This window comes from Centropristis striata, chromosome 2 (assembly GCF_030273125.1).
Source record: "Centropristis striata isolate RG_2023a ecotype Rhode Island chromosome 2, C.striata_1.0, whole genome shotgun sequence".
Classification (NCBI taxonomy): domain Eukaryota; kingdom Metazoa; phylum Chordata; class Actinopteri; order Perciformes; family Serranidae; genus Centropristis; species Centropristis striata.
In genome coordinates this window covers 40,522,018-40,547,709 of record NC_081518.1, presented here as the reverse complement: position 1 = coordinate 40,547,709, position 25,692 = coordinate 40,522,018, and the positions used below count along the sequence as shown (strand labels likewise).

The 25,692-nt window shown below is 39.0% G+C and overlaps 1 protein-coding gene across 1 annotated transcript in view; it reads left to right on the top strand.

Annotated features, from left to right (window-relative positions):
• The window catches only part of itfg1 (integrin alpha FG-GAP repeat containing 1), a 168,529-nt gene that overhangs the window by 60,739 nt on the left and 82,098 nt on the right, over positions 1 to 25,692 (top strand). Inside the window, exons 9-10 of the mRNA XM_059351179.1 lie at positions 262 to 356; positions 19,802 to 19,953. Coding sequence (XP_059207162.1) covers positions 262 to 356; positions 19,802 to 19,953 — 247 coding nt within the window. The remainder of the gene's footprint in view (positions 1 to 261; positions 357 to 19,801; positions 19,954 to 25,692) is intronic.

Below are 25,692 nucleotides of genomic sequence, written 5' to 3'. Positions count from 1 at the left end.
GCTGCTTGGATGTGTGTTTGCTCGTAGGAAACAAGCAGGTGTTCCTGTGATCCTGCACACACATGGAAAAAAACAGCAACGATTTCTTTGTTGCCAGAAACTGCGCTGCACTCAAAGTCAACTCGAGAACAAATCCGTGGCATTCTGATGGAGGGAAAATATTAAAATAGAACAGTTTTAGAAAACAAAGACTCACACTTCCCACTAGTTCAGTTCAGCATTGTTGCAGTCAGTCTAATTCTCTGTGTCTGTTCCTGGCAGATGGAGACGGCTACCAGGACCACGTCCTCCCCGTGTGTTTGGATGACGCCTGTCGACGCAGTGCCATCTACATGGCCAAGTTAGGCTCAAAAGAGGTAAAACAACACATGACAGTTGAGTTCAAAGTCATTCCAATGGACTTGCTTGGTATTCCACTTTATTTTTGTATTCATCACTCTTCTATTAGCTTTACTGTTCTTTTCTCCTATTCTTTATAACTCCACTCTACCAATCTCTATTTTCCTTATGCTCAGATCTCAGAAAACACTTTGTTACACCCTTCCTAGTATTACACCACTGCTCTGTTTGAGTTCTTACCAAATACTCAGAAGAACCATATAAACTAAAGTTAACTCTTGGTTGGACAGGGGACCTGAACTGTGCTTTAAGGTGACCCTGCCGTCCACCCTGACCTCTTCTTACAGATCTTTTTGCAGCAGTTTAAAGTTACCACAAGGAGTTTTTATCTGGTTATGAAACGGTCTCAATTGTATACTGATGCCTCTGCATAAGCAAACAAGACCATCAGTGACAGTATCGGCTGGTTCTTTATACAGTGGAAAGCGCTTATAGTGATTGCGTCTGTCTGAGTCAAATTGATCACTATAAGTGGATGATTACTCTACTCGTTTTCTATTGTTCTTTATTTCTCATACAGATGGATCAAATTGACTTTTGTATATTACATGAGCATAAAGTAATGAAACAATAAGTCTTCAGTCTTTACTGGCTCTCTGCTGATACTATCGCCGGAGGTGAGCCCTACACACAGGTGTGTATGTGACTGACTTAGTGAACTACTTCTATGTTCACGGTACACACAGGATACACAAGGCAAAAAAAACCTCCTGGTTAGCCGTTATAAAAAGTATATGTACATAAATACCGGAAGTGCAGTAGTTACAAGGTAAAAAAAAAAAAACGTAAGTTGTGTAAAAACGTAAACTGCGTAAAAATGTAAATTGCGTAAAAACGTAAGTTGAGTAAAAGCATAAGTTGCTTAAAAAACATAAGTTGTGTAAAAAACTTAACTGCACTTGGCTGTCAATCACTACTACTACATAAGAAAGATACAGAGTAGTCTACAACATAAATCTGAGTTGTATTTTTTCTGCCTGTATAAACGCCCTATATTGCCAATCTGCCAATGATGTTTTCTTTTCTCATGTGAATCATCACAATCTTGGCCACTCCATTCTTCCTAATGTTTTTCATAACTTGTTAGTTCTCCATGAGGAAGCCCACCTCTATAGTGGCTTCAGTGTGATGCCAGCTCCCATTTCTCCATACAATGGCAGTCTATTTCAAGAACACATTAAACACGTGGCTTGTGCTTAGAAAGACATCGGGGCTGATCCAGCGGTTGTCACTTTGTTTGCAGAGCCAATCAAGATAGAAGTAACCAATACGCACACACATTCAGTCCCATTTGAATAATGTAAGCATGCAGAAGCAAATATATGTGCAAGGACATGCTCACAGACATTTGCTCTTACACTCGTATGAACACACACACACACACACACACCATCTCCACCACCACCTACGTAGCATCTTGTGTGATTCTTTTCAGTTGCATCCTACCAGTTGGCAGGAGCCCCTACTCCTTTTTCTTCCTTCCTCTGCCACCAGAGAACAAGCATGCACTTTTTTTTCCCAATCCAAAATAGAAATATTACAGGCTTATCTGCATGTCCGCCCCCACACACACACACGTGCACACAAAAGACACACACACAGATGCGCACTCCCCATGGACATGCCTTCTTTTGTTTGCCTGTCAGCAACGAAGAAATGATTGAAGTGAGAGAAGTGAAAGGAGGAGTGTTGAAGGAAGGGGAGGGAGAGAGAGGAGGACTTATCTGCACTGATGGATGAAGTGAACACATGTTGTGTTGTGTGTCGCGATGTGTTTGAGAGACAGTCATCACTGTCAGAGAACGGAGAGGGAAGGACGAGCACAGTAAGAAGGAAACCAGATTCTCTCTAAGCGTGCTTTCAGGAGGGTTGATATCAATATGCAATCAGAATGAATGAAACCAGCACACATGCAGTCTGCATGTTTATATCCCAGCATTGATGTAATCTATTCATCATTATTTGTGGTGTAAACACTCTTTGAGCCAGTAATTATGCTTGATCTTACATGACATGTTTGGTCTGTAGGTGTGTGTTTGTGGGTGTGGGTGTGTGGCTCCATTTCACTTGAGCAGCTAGTCAGCAGATGTCTCCCCTAGAGGTATCTGCCCACTGATAATAAACCGAGAAAATGGAGGAAAGAGAAGTAAGAGAAAAAACAGAGGGGGGAAGGAGGGATAAAAGGGAAAGAAAAAAGTGCTTGATGAAGGTAAGGAGGGGATTGGCACAATATAGGAAGGAGGAGGAGGAAGGTGAGGTGAAAATGCTCTGTTGTCCCTTCATTGCCGCTTTGAAAGGAACATCACATCAGAGGGAGTAAGGGTGGGAGAGGCAGGAAAGAGAAACAAAGAGTGAATAAGACTAGTGATATGTATACAGGCAAAGACATCACGAGATGCCTTCGGGTGTGCACGGAAGTCCCGCTGAGTAGAAGTGTGTGTCTATAGTTCATCTCCAAACAGCAATTCATTCCTTCCTTCCTGTGGTCTCAGCCACAGCTCTGCCTCTACCTCTGCAGCAGCTCCAGGCCTTCAGCTCACCATATTGAAAGAAACCACATGGGGCTTCCAACAATCTCTCTGCTTCATTCTCTTGACGTTGCAGATGCACACTGATCACATTTATTGTACTTTGCACCTTCCCTTTTCTGCTGCCACATTCTGTAACGCAATCTGATTTTTACTGCAGAGAGTAATGTAATTGCACGCCCTAGGTGTTACACCATTTAAGGACATTGTAGCACAGGAAAGCAAACAAAAAATGTGACTTAGGTCTATTTACATTAGCTGGAAGGAAAGACCTCCTGAACAGTCAAGAAAAGCCCAACCAGGCTAACAACATATGTCTATATTTATATCCAGGACTAAATTCCAGTTAAATACAGCAACATGTATACGTTAGAGCCAACCTGGTCTCACAGAAATCCGTGAAATAGCCACGGATTTCGCTTAACTCTAAATCCTTGGAATAGCCACGGAATCGCTCAAATTTCCGTGAAACTGACACGGATTTCGCTACAATGCAAGTTGATGACAGTCATATCCCGTGGCTATTGGTTTGTTCCAAGTCACGTGACTTTCAAGGTCCCAGCAGTCAGAACAAAAAACATGGCGGACAGTTCTCTCATTTTTAGTGAAAAATCAATATTTTGACTTAGTTTCTGCATAAAAATGGATTTTGATCACATTTCTAGCGAGAAATATATGTTTTATTTTCTAAATATTCACTCAGTGAATGTACATAATCACTTTGTATGTTGGAATAGCCACGGGATATGACCGTCATTAACTTGCATTGTAGCGAAATCCGTGTCAGTTTCACGGAAATTTGAGCGATTCCGTGGCTATTCCACGGATTTTGAGTTAAGCGAAATCCGTGGCTATTTCACGGATTTCTGTGAGACCATGTTGGTTAGAGCTGAGCAATATAAGTAAATAACATCTCAGTCAGAATCAGGACAGTCATTTTGACTCACCGCTCTTTAATGAACAGCATCAGATTCACACAGCCCATTGCAAACATTCTATTACTGAGTATTTTTTAGACTTCTTATCATTTTCACGACATAATAGAAAGTCAAAATTATCAGTATCCTGTAAAATGCTTGCATTGCACAGCAACATACTCCAAAGACAAAATATGACTTCCATCACATTAAGATTTCAACAATTTGTTTTCCCCCTTCTTCTTCTCCTCCTCTTCCACCTTGCATTCTTCCCCCTCTTGCTGCTCTAAAGGTTGACTCTTCTGCACACTTCTCTATTCGTTCATTTTAGCCATCACTGATTCTTGCATTTCTCTGATACTTGATCATTATGAACCCTTGGTGGCAATGATTGTGAGCTCAAGACCCAGTTGATGCAGAATGAGCCCTTGTTACAAGCATTGTGCTGTGTTGATTAGATACACACCACTTGAAGGTTTAATGGTAAACATTGTTCTGGACAGTTCTGTGGATGGATCCTCCTATATTTCTCATTTGTCTTTCTTTTTTCCTCTTTTCCTCTTCCTCCTTCTTCCTCCTGAAAACACCCTGGCCCTGACTCAGCGCTGTGCAGCAGCTATAATTTATTTATTGATATTCGATCACAATGCAGTCAGAATGATGCTTATCTTGCCTGCATGTGTAAATGGATTGGATATTACTATTATGTAGCCACTTAACCTGTGTAAATGGGACCATACAGTGAGTGAAACTAGGAGAAGTTGACTCTGTGTCTGTGTGCAGTGAAAATACAACACCGCTTTCTCACACACAGTCTATCAGTAAGTGGGTGACCCCAAATGGCAAATGTGTGGCCACAGGCCACATCCCCTGGCTCTGTGGTGGCAGGGATTGATCAGCTTTGGGTGTACTGTTACTGTTCTTTTGTGCTCCCTAAAGTTGACTGTATTTTATGGTGCCTGAGGACAAAATGAAAGACATTCCAGTGCATTACCAGCACGTATGACTTTTACCATTTTTATTTGCACTGTACCATGCTTCATTGTTTTATTAATTATCTTTTTACATCCTTCAGTGGTGCCAAATGTACCTCCCTCTGAATCTTTCTCAATGTGCATGTACTGTATATGTATTTTTCTATGCACATTTCTTTTTTTTTCTTTTTTTTCTTAGGAGGTAAGGCACATTAGAACAAAAACCAATATTATAATTACATTGAGTATCACATCACATCCACATCACAATTGAAAATGTAAACGTATTGATACAATAGAAATTCTGTGCATCATAATGAATGAAGAGCAACATACAGTCTGCCTCCTATGATGTTTTCTTTTTTTTATATATTTTTTTATATTTATGGCCAAATAGGCCACACAAACAAACAATGAAAATCCCAAAAATAAATAAATAAATAAAATAAAAAACAAATAAGTAACTGAGGATTATTGTATGTAATACGTGAATAAGTTTTAGCTACAGGGTGTAAACAAAAACACAGGGGAAGCCAAAAGAGAAGAGAGAAAAATAATCAAACAAATAAATAAATAATAATAATAATAATAATAATAATAATAATAATAATAATAATAATAATAATAATAAAGATAAAGATAAGAAGAAAAAGAAAGAGAGGAGGTGGGGGTCTTCTGATCAATCAGAAGGCATAGATTGAAGAGAGTGAAAGAATGTTAAAAAGGAAAGCCACTTGTTATAAAATGTATCAGATTTACCTTTCACTGAATATCTGATCTTCTCCAGCTGTAGAAAAGACATGGTATCATTGAGCCACTGAGGGAGCTTTAGCTGACTTCCAGTGAAGAAGAACATGGCGTCTTGCCAGTAAGGAAATAAAAGCTAAAATATCTATTTGGTTAGAGGTAAACCGGATGTGGTCTTCTGTTCAATTCAGTCTGTAGCTCAACGCGTTTAAGTAAACTGCGAGAGGGGCAGGTAGCAAGTTGTTGGTTTAATTTAGTGATATTAATAGAGAGTTCTTGCAATTTGGCTTTCCGGGACTTGTTCAAATGGGCGGAGTACTTATTTTGATTATTGATTATTTGTCCCTGTAGGTATGCTTTTAACGATTCCCAGAGCAGTGAGCATGAGACTGGGTCCATGTCATTGTTATTTATAGCAATAAAATCATAAATTTTAGCTGCAATGAATTTATTTATTTGAATTTATTTATTATTGACTTATCATCTGAAAGAAGTAATGTATTGAACCTCCAAGGTGTCGGGTACCGGGGTTGTGAGGAAAACTGAATGTCTAAAGAAAGAGGGGCATGGTCAGAAATAACAATAGGGTGGTAATTAAGAGTAAGTACTTTAGGAATTAGTTTAGAATCAATAAAGTAATAATCAATCCGAGAGAAAGACTGATGCATCTGTGAAAAGAAGGAATATTCCTTGGTGTGAGGGTTGTAAAATCTCCAAGGATCAATGCAACCATTTTTTGACAGGAAATCAGAAAGAGACCTCAACATTAATGATGGGGTCAGAGTGCGCGGTTTAGAGCAATCTATATTGGGATTGATTGCACAATTCATGTCCCTCCAATTATAAGGAGATTGTTATTCAATGAGGGACGATTCAAAACGCTAATTCATAAAATGCAGATCATCAAAATTAGGGGCATATATGTTAACTAATTAAATGGGAACATGGAATAGTGTACCTGTAACAATTAAGTATCTGCCATTTTTGTCTGATGTAACCTTCGAAGCAGAAAACTAAATTGACTTAAATAGCAACCCCCCTGGCTTTATAATTGAAATTTTCTGTGCACATTTCTGTATGTATTTGGTCTCTTGTTAACACAACCCATTTATACACAAACACAAAGCACACACATCGCCCCCCATGAAGACCAAGCAGCTGCCTACTGTTGCTGCCCAGACGCTGTTAGGACAGCCAGTGTGAGCCAGACAGCCTTCTCCCAGTTATCCCAGTCCACCGGTCAGTCAGTGGACAAAGAGGTGACACTGACAGCAGGTAGCAGTGTCCCCACCCTGCCCAGCTGACACAAAGACATATGGTCTCACTCCATCTCTGGCTCTGACTCTAATTGCCTTTTCCAGGGACAAACAATGACCTTATTTGCTCCTACTAATAAAAAAAACATTTATATCCATGTATTTTGGTTAAGGACATGTCAGTGCAATGTGTATTGGTAAATACTGTACACATACATTTAATGCAGATGGCTGCACCACAGGTTAAAGAACCATGTGTCAATAACATATCAATATTTTGAAGGTTAGAAATATCGTCATGTTATGTGGAAAGAACGTCACTACACTGTAAAAAATGTTTGTAGAAATTACAGTAAAACACTGTCAAATTGCATTAGAAATAGGTCGTAAAATTAAACATTGTACATCACCGTAGTAGATACTTTTAATTACTGTAAATCAAAGAATAGCATAAAACTTTAAATTCTACTGTCATAAACTGTAAAAACACACAGTTTTGCTGTAAAAATATAACATTTTCATGTCAAATTAATGGAGAAATACCATGATGAAACAATTATCCAAAAAGTAATGGGATTATCCAGTATAAATTACAGCTTTTGCTGATACTTACATTTACATACGCTCACTGGAATTTTTACGGTGAAGTTCTGGCAACCACAGCTGCCGGAATTTTACCGTAAATTAAACAGATTTTGTTTACAGTGTATGTAGAATAGCATTCACAGTGAGTTGTAACATCATTACTCTATAGCCCCTTTCAGACTGCCATTTCAAGCCACGATATTTACACCTCTATGATGTTTTGCCTGCAATCTGAACATGCCAGAGGCGTAGTGGGGGGATTCCAGCTCTGTGCCACCTTTGGAGGTAGCAAAAGAGGCATTAAATTGGCGACGCTGTTCAAGGCGGGATCAATGGGTCCAGCAAGACAGGAAATATGTGGCGTATGTTATTTTTGTGACCAACACTCGGGTAATAACAAAGGAAGTGGACCGTATCATCAGAGACACGCCTCTCACTTGAGTCTGACAGTAATTTAATCATGTTCAGCAAAATGCAACTTTGCTTGAGTCTGTAGAATCTCCACAGTGAGAAACGGCACGATGTGCAGCTGATTGTACACGAACTGCCGCTGCTCCCACTACCGTCTCCTCCCACTTTGTTCCTCAATGCTGGATTGCAATGTGAATGGACGCCAATATTACACCTGTTGCGGAATCAGTATGAATGTCTGGGACTCATTACGGCAATGAAACAGGACTTTTGCGGAAACGCAGTCTAGACCTGTCAAAATTGCTCCAAAAGGACGTTCGAATATTCGCTCTAAAAAAACGCATAGGTTCGAACCATTCAAATATATGTGCATGCGCATTATGTCAGTACACTCGAACGGACGCAGACGTTTGGGTTTTTCTTTTTTAAATAACTTTGTTATTGACCGCTGCATATAAACAGCAGTTATAGACCACTGTGTCCAGCTGTGGTCAGAGCAATTATTACAATGTTTTCATTTCATGTTTTTTGCTCATCTATTTTTTTCTCACTTGTAATGTGTTCATACTTTTTATTTTTACCGGTATATGTGAATCAGGAGCGAGCGAGAGAAAGAGGGGAGACACCGGGCGTGTACAAGCAAAAATTGAAACGGGCCGGTTAGAAATGAATGAAATCACAGAACACAGGATATGTCACAGGACACTCGGATGGTTGCTCAGGGAGCAATGAGGAACTGTCAGCTGCACACCTGTAAGCAGCTTTGCTCCATCCAGACATTTCTCAAATTGTATTTTGTAGGCTAATGATTTTTTTTTAAATATTCAAATATATATTCGAATTTCGAATTTTCATTGACAGCCCTAATGCAGTCTGAAAAGTGGCTTATAATACCAACACTTCCACTGGCCCTTGCATTACATTGGTTAGCATTGGTAAGACTACTGTCTTTCAAGTTGCATTGCTTACATAATTAGAGAAGAGTAGATTTAGAGTAGAGTACATTTACATAAAAGCACAGGGTGTATAAGGAATTAGTTGCAATAATTTTAGGTGTGCTCTGTGAACCCCTTCTTTTGGGTTAGTGAACCTTAATGTCTACCAGTTTAAAAATGAATGCCAACCACCTAGATATGGACACAAACTTGATGACCAGTTTGATGAAAACAAAGAGGTGATGTAGTGTATTGTTTTGGGAACATGGTTTACAACAGGGTTGATGTGAGAAACAACTCTGCTTGATTTTGGTAATTGCAATTTAAATGAGCGTTTGGGGAAATAGGTTATTATTTTTCCTGCCTCACTATCGTGTCTCAACACTAAATGTTAAGCCAGTGCAGGGGTTTTCAAACTGAGACACGCTCCACAGGTCGGTGAGGGAGGCATGAAGACAATGCATAAGTTGTAAGGGACTGGTGCATGCTGGTGTTCTGAAAACAACAGGAAGTTAGTTTCTGTAGTTGGACCAGCTTACCAAAACAGCAATTGCAGCTGCAGTGGCTGTGACAAACAGCTCATTAAGGCAGTTAAGACATTTAGAAAGTGCCAGATTGCTGCAATTTGCATCCAAAATCACTCCAGTGCTTATCACAAATAAACATCTGTAAACCTTCTTAGTGAGCATAGAAATGACGCTCCTTTTAACACCAGAACTTTTCTGACGATCATCAAGTTTTCTTCATCTAGCATCCATGGGTACTTTGCAAATAGAAACGGCTAGTTCAGCATATGTAATGGTACCAGTTTGCCAAATGGAAACAATTATTGGAGGTGTGCTTTTTCCTGAAGGGGGCTCCACAGTGTCAGACTTTGGAAACCCCGAAACTAGAGCCAGCAAGAGGTAGCTTAGTTTAGCATTAAGACTGGAACCATGCAAACATCATCATTGTCACAGAAAAAACGTCACATAATTCAAATTATAAACATGATCCAACTGTATAATGACAGAATGAATTTGCATTTTGTTTTGACATTTGTGTTTGTTTTGAAACAGAAGTCTAGTACCACTGGACATTTGTTTTAGTATATGTGCTAGCGAACTAACACCCAGTGGGTATTTGTATGTTTGGATATTTACTAGGGTTCACTGAACCCGTCGTGATGTAAAAGCCTCCCGTCTCAGTCCTGACCATTGTGCTACTACACTGTAATAAATTATTCTGTAGTAATTTCATTTTACTTAATATATTTGATAAAATGTATTAAATATAAATACGTCCTTGATTTTGAGGCAGTTGTTTAGGTAACTTTAATATAAAAATGTTTGAGATAGAATTTTAACTTATTTTAATCACATTAAATATAATCTTTATGTGTATGTAATTCTAAATCAAGAGAATTTTGAATCAATCCAACACAATAGAATAAGTCCGTTTTTAATTGACAGGCACTTCCTGTTAAGTTGTTATTAACTCAGCTTGTAACGTAGTTAGATTTAATTAATAATATTGCGTGCAATCTGTTGCCTCAATTTTATTGAGTAGCTATTGTTTATCTTTTTTTACAGTGTATAATGCTTACAGTTAGCAGTTTGAAGTCTGGGTCTGGTGTTTGATTATTGCATATTTTTACAGACCGGCTCTCATAACAGGTTACGTTGGTTGGTGTTAAAACATCCTCACCTGCACTTTATTAATAGATAGGAAAAGTAGCATAAGGTTAGTCAGTTAGAGGGTCTGTGATGGTGGTAAATCTTCTAATTATCTCCTATTGAACAGTAGTAAATTCTGTAAATGCTTATTATATTTAATGGATAAATACTGCGACACTGAAGACACTATCATAGCATACATATAGACCCTAATCAATGTGACCATCAGACAGTTCCCCACCAGTATAGCATTACAGGCCTAACTTTTACTTTGCCGTGTAGTAGTCGTGTTCTCTCCGCTCCCACTCTTCCACTGCACAGTCCCATGCTGTCTTTCAATGCCAGTTCTAATGTGATAAGCATTATAGTCATTATATCGTTGGCATCATAAAAGCCATTGCTTCATTACACGCCTGTTTTTGTGTGTTTTTTTTAAACATTTTATTGCCTTAGAGAGCCTTGTTGTCTGTCGATGTTACAGCACCTCCCCACATCATCTCGTAAACCCCGCCACCACCTCCCACCTCCACCACAGGCCGCCCACATTTTAATTTCTTGGCCTAATGAAGCGGGAGCTCTCTCCGCCAAGTTGAATCAATGGGAGTCTGCAAGCATGCCGCCGCTTTTTCACTTTAGTCATCAGCAAAACCAGGAGAGCCATTTTACGTCGGGGGTCTATGTTTGTGCCCGTCCTGGTTTTTATGCATGTGCTTTAGTGCTTTGTGTGTGTGTGCATGTGAGTGTGTGCAGAACGCTGCAATAAGCTGTCTGTACATGGACTGTTTTTTCCCGCTGTTTGATAAAAAGCTATTTGTATGCGGGATCCTTCCCTCACTACCATTAAAGGTATCAGATTACCTCGCAAGCACAAATCCCATCATCGTCTTCATCTCCATTAACTAGGTCATTTGGATCTCTGCGCTAACACACACGCACACACACACAGTCCCAATTCTGTTAATATGTTGACATTTGAACCAGCGAACGTCAGTATCAAGTTATTTCAACTTAGGAGTGCTCTGTGTGACTGGGGGGACGTTAGGCCACAGATTAATCTATAAAGACACACTTGACATTATTCAAATACTCTGTTATATTTAGTGATTAAATGTCAAAACTTCCACAGCCACCAGGAAGGAGTAACTGCTTCATGATTTATTTAAGGAGCTCCTCTGTCAGGTTGGCTATTCATTGTAGCTTCTCAAATAAAATATGATTTTTTATTAGATTATATCCTTTAATATCCTCAAGGAGGCCAATCTGATTTCCTCCAAATTTCCCAAACAATACTGCTGAGAAATGAACGCAAACACAGGGGAGACACTGTCTCGTCTTGCTGAGAATAAATGACGTACATTACTGTGTGTCCCCTCTGCTGCATAGTGAAACACTGATTTTCTGACTTCTGCTTTTGCTGTTCAGCTTTGTGATATTGTCTGCAAATTTACCACCATTTGCCAACGTCTTTCATGATCCGCTTTTGTTCTGCCATATGTTCACACAATATGATCATCACATATCAATGTCATTAGCTCATGTTTGAGAGACACAATCAGGCTTGTTGTCAGGAAATGTATAAATTAACAGAGAATCAGCTGTAATGCAACACTTATGTTTGATTTGACTGAGTTTAATTAATTACTAATTCGGCAGGTTTAATTCTGGACTGATGAATCCTGCTTGATTAAGCATCTCTTTATCACATATTTGATGGACTGCATACATACATAATGTAAATGTGGCATATTATAGCGTTTGGGATGTGACCATATGGATTTTTCCTCACTGCTGTCAATGAGCCCGCTGCACAGTGGCTCACGTTGGATTCAACCATGAGCTGCTTTTTGGTGCAACTTGGACGCCAGAGCTCCTATAGTCATTCTTCAGAAGCAGACCATTAAATCAAGCTGATGTACTTCTCCAAATCACTAAATGCGGATATATTCATGCCATCACCAAACCACAGTGTGTGAAAGCTCTGATTTCAAATGCATTGCTAAACAAAATCACAGGAGAATGACCCTACAAACAGAATGGCAGTGATGATATCGTCAAGGCCTTATATACCGTCCTTTTCTTTTCAGAGGCTTTTTTGATCTTTCATTGTTTCATCAGCCTTTTTCTTTAGCCTCCGCTCTTCTTCCACACTGCTTTTAGGTAATGAACATTGACTGGCAGATTAAAATAACATCTCCAGATTAATCAGCAGCAATCATGCCAGGGCAGAGCCTTCGCATGACTCTCTTTACCCTGATGCATGACAGACATTGTGTGTGAGTGTTTGTGTGTCTGCATTTTTGCAGTGTTGACTAGATGCTCTTGGTATTCTCAGTGCTCTTCCCCCTCTCCTCGTCTAATCAGCGCTAGAAAAGAAGCAACAGACAGTACACTGATTGCCTCGGGGCCAGCACCAGCACAGTGGTCTGCTGATAAGGCTGCTGGCCAGCAAAGGCCTCACTCTGTCCTGAGAGAGAACATCATGGCAGTGCTGAACACAGACCAAAGGACTCCGGTGTAAAGATAACTCACCAGTGAATTAATTTGCCTTGCGGACTAAATACCAATAAAGACTGAGGATGCAGCTACCATTTGAAAACACGGCCACCTAGTCTGAGAATAACTGCTGACATTGAATCATACTTAATAGATCAACATCCTTTCAAACCAGCTCCATCTACACTGTAAAAAAAAAAATCTGTTTAATTTACGGTAAAATACCGGCAGCTGTGGTTGCCAGAACTTCACCGTAAAAATTACAGTGAGTGGATTTTCTATTCTAAATTTAAATGTAAATATCAGCAAAAACTGTAATTTAGACTTTAGAATATTCCTGTTATTTTTAGGGTAATTGTGTCATTCATTCACACATCATGGTATTTCTCCATCATTTTGCATGAAAATGTTATATTTTTACAGCAAAACTGTGTGTTTCTTCCACTTTATTACAAAAAAAAAGTAAAAGTTTTGTGCTATTCTTTGATTTACGGTAATTAAAAGTATCTAATACAGTGATATACAATTTTTAATTTTACGCCCTATTTCTGATGTATTTCACAGTGTTTTACTGTTATTTCTACTAACATTTTTTACAGTGTAAATGGCCAGGGTATTCCTTCGTATTGCTTTTTCACCATAAATATTCAGTAGACTTTGCGTTGATAGTGATTTCTGAATTATAACTTAATTACCCCTCAGTCATTTTAGATCAAGACCTACAGCAATATTCATTGAAACTACTTGCACGTTTTTCATTTTCCCTTTAATTTCTTTCTCTCCATCGCTCTCATTGGTTACTGTCAGAGTCAATAGATCTCTTGACATTACCGTGATTGCCCTTGGAGTCCTATACATGTGTCCAAATGTACATGTCGGTGCGTGGGACAGTATACCATAATGTGTATTCATGTCTAGCATTGTGTTTACTGGCAGCAGCCTCTCCGGTCTCGCTTTCTTTCTGCCACTCTCCCTGCCAGCTAGCACACAGTGGTCATTTCCAGCACTCCCATCCACTCTGGATGGCAGTAATCATAGCCAAGCTTTACGCCCATATGGCAGACAGTCAGCCTCTTAAACCGCATTGCAACATCACTCAACGGTCATTTAATGAGAGCTTGACTGGGCAGTGTTGCATTAAAGCTCCGAGCTAGCTCTTATCCTCTGAAAAATATTCAACCTAGTTTTATCACTCCCTTGCTTTTATGACACCATCTGTATGTAGAGGAGCATAATTACCACAGCCCTCAACTCACTTCTGCTCACTACAGTAAGTCAGTCCAAGTGACTCTGTGCCCAAACATAAAGACCAAAACTCTGCATTAAAGTGTGAGAAGGTTAGAGTTTAAATGTACAATGCAAAGTTATTAACAAGTATTCATTTTGTAACTTTGTATTGACAATGTGCGAACGGTTTGAAGCATAACTTAAAAACTGAGACCTTCCCCAACTATCTCTGTTGTAGAGCAGCCTCTTAGATTTTCCTATCAATATTTTTCTAATCGAAGACGTTGCTGCCTTTTAAAATAAACCAGCTAATGGCTACATGGCTATAAAGCAAATATGAAACCTATAAATTTAGATGAGTTCTGAAAAAACGTGTTCAGGCCTAAGACCACATTTTTAAGTATTCTTTCTCAAGATATGCAGGTTCAGTAATTTTTTAGTACTTGTCTAATTGGTGCAATTTACAAGTCTAAACAACTTCTTTGCACTTGGTGGGTAAACCAAAAAGTGATCAGGCAAATTAAACTGAGACAAATTATCTCAATTGTGTCACCAAAACATTAATGTTGATAGGAAAAGTATTTGTGATGTTTTGTTCCATATACTTTATTTTATTGTATTACATTGCACTTTCACTTTAAACTACATGAAGCTAAATAAAAGATGTTTGTGTTGTTATTTTAGTATTTCTATTAGTGATGGTCAATCAGATCTTATCTGTGTTTCAGAAATGTATTTTGCATTGAAGTCTTTGTCACTGAAGGTTTTTGATTGATTGATTGAGAATTTATTTGAACACAAAATAAAAGATGAACATTTAAAAACAAACGAGCAACAATAAATACAAGACAACAACACAAAATGAAACAACAAGACTCAACACTTATTTGTGTTCAAAAGGAGTGGGAAGAAGCCAAAGCTTATTAAATCCCACCCCTTCTCCCTATGTTTATTTACTATATTCAGTTATATAACAATAATATTTATATATATGTATGTATAACACATAGTAATGTAGTTTATAAACTCATTATTACCATTATTAACACACATAACTTGTTATTAACTTACAAACACATAAGTACACATACACCCATGTAGTCATAATGAGACAACAATGAACAAACAAACAACAATAACACACAAAAAAGAAAAAATAGTAACACATTTAAAAAATAAAACATCAACAATAACCACCTACTGTCATTTTACACACCCGTTTTCATCCCTATATCGTGTGAAGACATGCTTTTTATATTTGATTTTGAAGTGTTTCATGTTTGAAGATTGTTTTATTTCTTCACACATCCCATTCCATATTTTTACTCCGCTGAATGAAATGCAAAACCTTTTCCTATTTGTATGTATTTTGATGACTTTAAAGTTATTCGACCCCCTCAATTGATATCCCCCGTCTCGACCCTTAAAGAAGTTTTGTATATTAATTGGAAGTAAGTTATTAGCTGCTGTTAGGCGCAAAGAAATCAGATGCATCTTACTAGCCCCTATGGAAATAATCACAGACGCCCATTTCATGCCACATCATTAAAGTGACCTACACCCTCCACCACCCCAACAGGCAGGTCACAGTGTCACCTCTACATCAGTGTGTGTGTTCACGTAGTGTGCACAGCTGGTTTGGAGGAAACTCACATCAGTGACATCACAGCTTGTGTGATAAATTTCTGACTAATTGGTAATAGGCCGTGGTTGTCTTTTTCAGACATGCTGGTCGTATTAAGAGCAATTAGAGGCAGTTCTGGTGAGTGTGAGTGTCTCTCTGATGACTCTCCCCTGCACCTGCTCTCTCTGTTTAACATTCATGAATAGTTTAAACCTCCAGCATCTGGCCTCACGCCTTTCTAGGATCCACACTCACAAACACACACGCACAAAGGGATCTACACTGGTCCCACTGGCATAGCTGTGACTCTAAACATGTATTTTTGTCTAAATCTCGAAAAACAGAGCCACCCAAAAGGTTTTTCAGCCTGAGTATTTGGCTCACATTGCAATAGAAATACACATATATCCGTACACGCGTATTGGCGTTTGTCTGTTGTGATGTAAGCTAAATAAACAAGCGACAAATTTGTATTCTGTCCTCCTCTGGAAATTTGAGATTTGCTGCCTTTTTCACATTTTTGTGGAACATGCTCGTTGTATTTTGGGGTTAGCAATCCACCAATAACCCCATTGTTAAAGCACAACACCCTTTTCCAATATACCATCTTCTCTATGTATATTTTCCACATTTACTTCCTTATAAGACATTGTTGTAATGTTTCATATACAGTATATATACTAAAATAAGCAGCCTTATTATGGAAGTTGCTACTGTGTTTGATAATGGAACAATATTTTCACAACTATAAGGTTACTGGGAATTTGTAGCTGTGTTCTAATGTGAAGTTATGTGCTGTAAAGAGGTGTAACTTTAACTGTATGGCCATTTTGGGTGCTGCAGTGGTTCTTTTGAATTCTATTGTGTTGTACTGACTGGTGTTCCTCTTATTTTGTCCACCCCATTTATATCAGTAACGGTAGACCTCTTGGTGCTCTTGTGGTAACCACAAACAGTCAAATATTCGACGATTTGTTCGAAGGAGCCTGAGTCGACTAACAATCTCACAGTGGAATCATCGAGGTGGGGGATGAATGAGGTTATACAACATTGGATCAAACCATTCAGGCTATATGTTGGACGTCTGATATTCCAATATCAGAGAATATATTTATAATCTCAGCACCAACAAGAAAGTAGCAAGCACTAGCAGAGCACGTATTTAAATGTATCAACGATTCTCTGAGCAGTGGGAGGCACAAATGAGCTGATGGCCGCAAACTGTGACTGTCATTGTCTCTCTTACTGGGGGAATTAAATAAAGGCACGGAAATTTTATTTACAACCACAAGAAGCAGGTTTGTCTGTTCCTCAATTCTATCAGCAATGGACAACAGCCCACGCACACACACACACACACACACCACTAAACTTAAACCTCTTTTCTGCTCTGTTGCTCACTCGTCCGCTCACACTGCGTTCACCATCACCGTCATTCTATCAATCTTCCTTCCACTCACTCCCCACGCATGCACACACTACATGCACTGGCTCTGCTATTCTCATATAACCTACCCTGCTCCTACAACATAAAGCTTGAATGCCAGGGGATCAATGAGAAAAAGAGGGGGAAAAAAAGATTAAACTATCAGTTGATTGTGGCCAAGACTTTATTACATATATAGAATTATTATATAGAATTATAAGATACATAAAGGCAGGATTATTTGCTGAGCAGTTGTTATAAGACTGCATTAGCTTTAGCTGGGTGAACCTAATAGTCAAGTGACTAAGTGCTTATTTCTCGCCTGGAAAGAGGACCTGGACAGTTATTGTACCAAATGGAACATTATGTGCTCAAAGATGAGACATGCTACTCATGAATGGCCCCTCTTGATGGTAAGGTTTGAAGATGTTAATGCACTCAGTCACCAGCATTTGGTAGAAGACAGAAAGCTGTTATGACTGTATAAATACAGAGTCAAGGCTCAAACTGTTGTTTGTGTGTTGATGCAGCTGCTAAGTGAGACAGCTTCATATTAAGTGAGAGTTATATGATAATGGTCTCAGCGAGGCCTTTTAAAACACCGTCCCTGGCGTGCTGTTTGTTTTTATGCAGTTTACTATGTGTACCTCTTTAGTTTGACTGTTTTTTTTCTTCTTCCAAATACATCAGTCAGTAGCAGCATTACAGCAAGCAAGCCCCCCTTGAGGGCCCTATTACCTTGACATTTGAATTGTCAAGATGAGGGAAAGATGCCTCGTTTGTGTTTGGTTAAAAAGACGGGAGAGCTGCTTCAGTACCTGTCTGATGTGTAAAGAGAATGGCATTAAGAGCAACACTGCAGGCTATGAGCACACACGCATTGCCTGATTCTAATCCACAGCTCTCTAGTTTATTATTAAGCCAAATGACGGTTTATAATGAAGTTGAATTTGTCATTGTTATAAATCAAATTCAGACTGGTTTCTTTTATTGTCTTTTTCATATTTCGGTATGTTATTTCTCTTTCTATTAGGCTCAGTTTTGGTACAATACCCCCACGTTGAGCAGAGACTACAAGTCTATTCTAGAAAATAATGTGATTTGTTTTTTACCTCTACAGTTAATGCTTTTTGTGAACTATTGCTGGAGTCTAGGTTTGCACTGAGGGTACATTAGATGGATTCAAAGACAAGGGAGGGCTATTAGGTGGGCAATTTAAGATTTAACTTCAATTGTATTATAATTTGTCTTCAGTGTTAAGTGTTTCACGTAGTCATTTTGTCACATTTTTTGTAGTTAAATCGCTCCTAAAATGTGTCAGTGTGAGACAATCAGGGACGAGTATCATTGGAGTGTTCTAACTGTGATGAAAAGGATTGTTGGAGGTGTTGTTGTTAATGTCGGTCCCCCGTTCCATTCCTCTAATCCACTGAGGCAAGCATTTGTTTTCAGTTCAAATTTGTTCTTTTTCAGCTTGTCATAGCTCAAGTCATTTACGTGTTGTATTTACCATAAATATTACATTGGAATACCCAGTATGTGTGAGTACCATGTCATGCTTTGAGCTATTTTTAGCCCTGGATACCAGTACAGCACAAGTTGTTTTTTTTCCAATGACACAAATTGCATAGTAAAACCTTGGCAGGCTGTTTTCATTCATTTGTTCTAGTTAAACCCTGAAAAGTAATGCACTATAATTCATAGATGACCCAAATAATTGTAAATCATGAGGCACAGATTATTACAACCCATCTTGACATATGTTGTCAGCAGGCAACCTCTAATGTCCCTTACTATGATTGGAGCAGGAAGTAGATATTTTGGCGACGTAGTATAAAGAGCAACAATGTCCATTAAGGATGGTCCAACATGGGTCCAACAAACATGAGCTGTGTGACTGGCACTGATCTTCACTCAGCCTTGTACATACATACTACATGGTCGCCCATAAAGTTGGAATAAAATATTTTTTACTTCCATGAAATGATTGTGACAATGTGATTTATTCTTTACAGATAAAGTGTATATCTTCTCAAAACTTAAATAATCGATCTCTTCCAGACAACAATGAAAATGAAACCACAATTTTCAGAGGATTGTGTCTGAAAACAAAATAATTTATGGGCGACCTTGTATATCTCATTCTACATGTATACTACATTCATGTATATTTAATCCATTGCACTTGTATGTTGTGCTTGTGTCTACCTACTAGAGATGCCTAATAGAAAGTAAAGCAAGTATCTTGCATTCCACTGCCAGTATGAAAACAACATTGTAACATTATGATAAAGTGCAAACAGTTAAATGGCCTTCACTTCCAATTGACTCTAATGAAAGGGTAATTTTATAAAACATGCAACTAATTGAAGTAAATTGCACCTTATTTTCACTCTTTCACTGCTGATAGTACTTCCCGCAGAAGTAGCAACAAACCACAAAAATTCAGTAGAATTGAAAACTGAGACTGAATGACTTTTTGACAAGGTCTCAGTTTTTGCAATGTTCATCTAATGTTTCTCCTTTGTCCTTAACCCTCCTGCTGTTCTCTATTTTTACTGCTATTGTGCCCAGCGTTTGGTTAATTCTGATTGATGTGTAATTTGTTTCGGATGTTGTTGCAGTGGGTACCAGTGCTGTCAGATTTCCAGCGGAGGGAAACGATTTGGAGCTTTGTGCCAGGGACACCCAGCCAACCCCTGGCCCTGCACTTCGGGGACTACAACCTGGACGGTTTCCCTGATGCCCTGGTGGTCCTTCGCAACACGAGTGGCAGGTAGGTGATATGTTTGTTGGTGCATTGCCCTGACAAAAAAAAAACACCTGTGTGTGTAAGGGTGACATATCGTTAGCCTCAGAGCATAATTGTCTAAGTCATTTTTTGGCCAAATTGTGATATCTGCCTAACTTTACTCTCCTACCACTGCTGCATCTTTCTGCCTTATTGCGTATGTTCTCAGCCTATCAGAACACATGTTAGAGTCCAAAATCACTTTCTGCCTTAGTCATCTCTTTGACATTGTGTGGCTTTTGCCACTACATACAAACATGGCCAACCGCATGACAAAGAGATAATAAGTCTTCTCTTTGATTCATCTGGTAAGGTAGTTCATGTTTCTTCAACTTTCTAGACAATAAATGTACTTTCAGTCAATCAAAGGGATAAGGAGAAGTGTGTTTTTATTTTTAATCACATTTCTGCGACAAGGCATGATGAAGTGATGTAAACGCTAGCAAAACACTTTTTATTGCAAGTGTAAATAGATTTGTTTTGACTAGAAATAAGACATTTTGACAAGATATAAGATCAGTATTCTTGGTTAGATTTTGAGTTTTTGCAGTGAACCTGTTCATATTTTGGGAATAGCGTTCAGTGAGCAGAAGTACTCTGTGTTCGTTCCAAAAAAAGACCAGTGTGATGTATGTATCGTTTTTTTCTTGTTTTCCGAAACGCTCAAATATGATTTAGGCAAATATGCTATGAGGCTAACGATATAGAGAATTCCATTTTTATTATTATCTTTTCTTTTGGATTATACACACAACAATGTATTATATCGCCCCTCTAGGACCTTTTTTCAGATAATGTCTAGTAAATGAATGAGATATTTATGAAATTATACTAATCCTTGCTTGGCAGGGGGTCCCTTGGAATCCCGTCAAGTAGATCCCTAAACTCCACTTCAACTAATCGTTTCAATACTATGCCTCACTTCATGAGCTATCGGTGCAGGTCCACACAGTTTCTGTGTGTCCACATCTAGGGACTGTAAATGTAGCACACTTACATACATGGTTTTTGCTTTGTTGTTACATAGAAATCTGTGTCACGAGAATCAGATTTCATGCGAATCTCTATCCTGTCAATTCTCATGAACGCTCACTTTATGTGTTGCCAGCATTCATAAATATTATGTAACATTCCACATTTTGATGAGATTATACTTGCTATAGTATTCCAGTGGAAGACAAAATGAAATTGATTGGAACCTAATAACTCAAAATGCACACTTAAATGGCTTATGTAAATTTGTTTAGCTTCAACACATGGAGGATGGATTTACTTATGAAATTACTGTGAAATTACTCTACTTGCAATGATATGTTCTCATGCTGGGGAAAAAAGCCCACACCCCATTGATATGAATGATCAAACAAAGTAGAGCAGGGATAATGAAATATAATGATTTTCATAAATAAAACTCATTTGGGGAATACATTTTAATGCTGATACAAAAAAATACTAAATGTTTTATTTCTATAGTGTCTTTAGAATTTTTTTTTTTTCAGTTTTTACATTTTCAAGATTAAAGTCTTTGAAGAACAGCTCTCATCCACATACCCGCAGAATAGCAGGATATTCGAAGTACAGCAGTTTTCAGAAGAAGATTAATTAAATGGTCTCATTAATAAATCATAAGATATCAGCTAAAGAATAAATTAGTCATAAAATTAAGGTGATTGCTAACGCTTTTGACATTCATGACAAAGTGCAAAACAGTCGTTGGCTGCAGGATATATAGAACTCTGGCATGTTCTGCATGAAGCAATAGAAATATATGACATTGAACTATAATAAAGAAGTGATTAACATCCAGTTTACTAGAGGACGGACTGGGACAGAAGACAGCTAAGGTGAGAGTGTTCTTCAGCTTACAGACATGGCGACTGATAAGCCAGTCCTTTTAAAAATCACTACAGCATGTGCTAGGACGTAAGCACCATGGACACTAGTGTGTGTGTGTGTGTGTGTGTGTGTGTGTGTGTGTGTGTGTGTGTGTGTGTGTGTGTGTTGAAGGACCTATGTGGATTATCTGGCCTCAGAGATGAAGATAAGATAGCACAAGGGGTCAAAGCTGTGATTGTCTATGCATACTGATTGTTTCGAGTGTGTGTTTGTGTGTGTGCGTGTGTGTGAATTCTTGTGTCACACATAGTAAGATGTTGGGTAGAGCTTCAAAAGGCTCACACACACACATGTACATGTGAACCCTACTTTCTTGTCTAGGCTCTACATAATCACCAGTAAGTCCTGTTGGGCTTAACTCTTTGCAGTCACCCTCATTTCGAAATGACTTCTGTCTCACCCGTTCTAATCACACAAGCTATAGCTTCTGTCTTCTTCCATTTTCTTCTCATTTTAAGCCCGAGCATTGTAATCCCACACTGGGCTGTGGACATTATTGCGGAACTGCTTCCTAATACAATCTAGAGAACAGAAACATTTAAAACCACATCATCAGCATACAGAGGAGAGAGAAAACAAGGATGGGAAAGAGGTCAGGGTGGTTAGAAAGAAGAAAGGTTCGACAAGTCTTTGGATATCTTCTGGTTTGAATCCCTGAAACTGCAAAATCAAGATCATTAAGAACAACCAAAGATGGAGGCATGTGACCCCAAACAGTGTCGCTGGTTTGCCTAGGATGTTCTTAGTGTACAGATAGAAGATAAATTTAATAGTGATCCCACAATTTAATGTATAAAGTCATAGTTATTCAGACGTTTTTGAGTAAAGGCACATAGTTTCAGAGGTCATTGTTGAGCACTGGGGTTTGTTTGTTTTTGTTTTCGCTCAGACATTTTATCCCATGCATCCTGTCTGCTCGCCTGCTTCAGATTCAGCAACACGCCGCAGTTCTACCCAACTGCTCTCCGCTTAGCAAATATTTGCTACAGCCCACATCTGATCTATTTTAACTCCCCCTCCCTCTCCATCCCTCTCTTTCTTTCTCTTCCCTCTCCATCTCCACTCCCTCTTCCACCCAAGTGTTTATTTATAGCTGCTTTTCAGATAAAAGTCCTGCCAGTCCGTGTCACTCCTCCTCCTAGCAAAATGAATGCCGATTTAAATTCTCAAAATAGGAAGACTGAAGGAGTAGAGGGTGTGAGATGAGAGTAATAGGATGGAAGCAATGCAACAATGAGCAGAAGGAATGAACAGAGAGTTGGGAGGTTGTTTGTGAATGCATGAGGTCTTGGCTCAAGTTTGGCAGGCTTTAACAACTCCAATGGCGGACTATCTCAGATGGAATTTTTTTGTCTTTTTAATGATTTTTGTTGATTGACTGGCCTATTATACTATTTATAAGACAACTACTAGTTGGCCATATGGAGAAGTAGCAGATACTGCTGTGTTTGAAGATGGGACAATATACTTGGCTCAACCAGTGGGCCACTTGGGTCTGGCAGTGGAGGCAGCAGGCTAAACAGAGTTCAGTCCTGCTCTTATTGGGGGCTGCCAAAGATTTCAAACACCACATGCGCTACAAAACCTCTTGACCATGTTGGTCTGCCCAGAGTCTACTTCCAGAGCTGCCAACACCCCTACAGGAGATGCATTCATTATATGAATCATAATCAGATGCTCACCCTGTCCCTAAGGGTGACCCAGACTCGGTGCAGAGGAAACTCATTTCAGATCCTTGATCTCATTCTTTCAGTCATCACCCCGAGCTTACAGCCAAAGGTGAACAACAGAAAGTAGATAGACTTGTAAATTGAAAGCTTTGCCTTCACCACCTGACTGTGATGCTCTATACTATCTTGTTCACCTTGTCTTTTTCAGTGGTTCATTATTCCACACAAACATGAGTCTGAGTCATGGAGATGCTTGTCATCTTGCAGGCAACTAATGAGCGTTTTCCATTTTGAAACACTAATGCTTGTGTCTGTTTTACTCAGAGATCATCAGTTTTATTTTTACTATGTGTACTTAGCTCGAGATTTCTATTATAGTAGTCGTTTTTTTTTCATACTCATACCAACTACTTGGCTTTCTATGGCTGTCTATTGAATAATTGCTGCCAGTGCTGTTAGAAGCATATATCACATCACTTACTGTTTAAGTGTAACTCTAATATAGGCTGACTCACTGTTGGATGATATCAGTCAGTCGTAGGCAGTAGCAATAGGCCTATATAGATTTTCTTGCAGCTGCTGACAGCTGTATTTGGAGGCATAATGTCTTAGTTTGAACATCCCATTCTTGTCACTGTGATATCTCAGGAACACCTTGAGAGAATTTCTTCAAATTTGGCACAAATGTCCATTTGGACTCAAGGAAGAACCTCACAAAAGACATTTTTGGCCAAAACTCAAGAGTTGATCGAGGGTCTGGATGGACATGGATGTAAACTGCAACTTGATTTGTTGACAGGAACATACAAATTCAAATACTGACATCAAACTACAAACATGTTACCCCATCCTTGTACATATTAATACACAGGTCTAAAAACTGTCACAATATGGGGATAGGTCCATTTACAAACTGTTTGGAAGCATTTTCATCAGAAACCACAAGGCTGATTCAGGGCGTGTGCGTGTGTCAGCGAGTGTGCGTGTGACAATGTTTTCATGTTTGTGTGGTGTGTAATTTCCATCGGCAGCTCCTGAAACTACGCTCCTCAGGGTCCCCATTATATCCAGGTCACAGGACAGACGGTGCCTCCAGACTCTGTCTCTCTCTCTCTCTCGCTCTGCCTCACACGCAGCTACATGCTCCCAGAGACGAACAATGTTAAATCACAACAAAGAATACAAGGCTCTATCTCCCTTCTGAAAGCGGATCCTATAGGTGATTCAGTTTGCAGAAAAGCAAAGCATTTGGGATTTTGAAGAGAAAAGAGGGGACACAATGAAAGATACAGACTCTGAAAAAGAGCAGTATATGAAGCTAAAAAGGGGGATATTTTTTCTTCTTCCCTTTTTATTATCTTATATCAGTGTGAGAAACCTTCTTCAGGAAGCCTGATGATTAAGAGTAGTTCTTTCATGTGCAGATGACACAGCATGGCGCTGCACAACATATACCACTTATGATCCAGATTCTCTTCAGGCAAGACGCACACTCGCTGTCTGACTATTCATCAACTCTTTTGCTAATCCTTTTTTCCCTACCGGCTCCTGCTCAGTAAAATAGTTTCTTATGGCATGTACTAACTTAAAGTTTTCTGTACACACACACAGTGCAGTGTTGTTCATTTGCATTGCATGCATACCGTATTTCCTCAAATAGTAGCCGGGGCTTCTATTAATGAAAAATCAGTTTGGGACCCGGCTAATAATAGGGGCAGGCTATTATTTGAAGGAGGCTTTTATTAAAAAAAGAAAATCAGACCAGCTCTGACCGGCACTTTTTAGAGTGTTTTACACAGCGCATTGTAGCCAGTTACCAGGATGTCGGCCATATTGGAAGTACTCGGATGTAAACAAACAATGAACAGCACGCTGAATGTTCATTTTAAGCAGGATTTAAAATGTCTAAACTACTAAAAAGCCCAGAAGAACGTGCATAAACGGCTCGACTTTACAGAGAATGACTAGGACAGCGGGAGAAACAACCATATTTACCTACAGTACTAACTTGTGTGGCGATACTTCAAAATACAGGTGTTGTGTCGAAATCTGTTACCCGTCAAATGATGTTTCCTGAATGGTGTTCTCCGTAGCATCACCTCCGCGGTTGGAGTTAGGATTTAAGTTTAAGGTTAAGCCTTGTAGAGATAACTGTTTG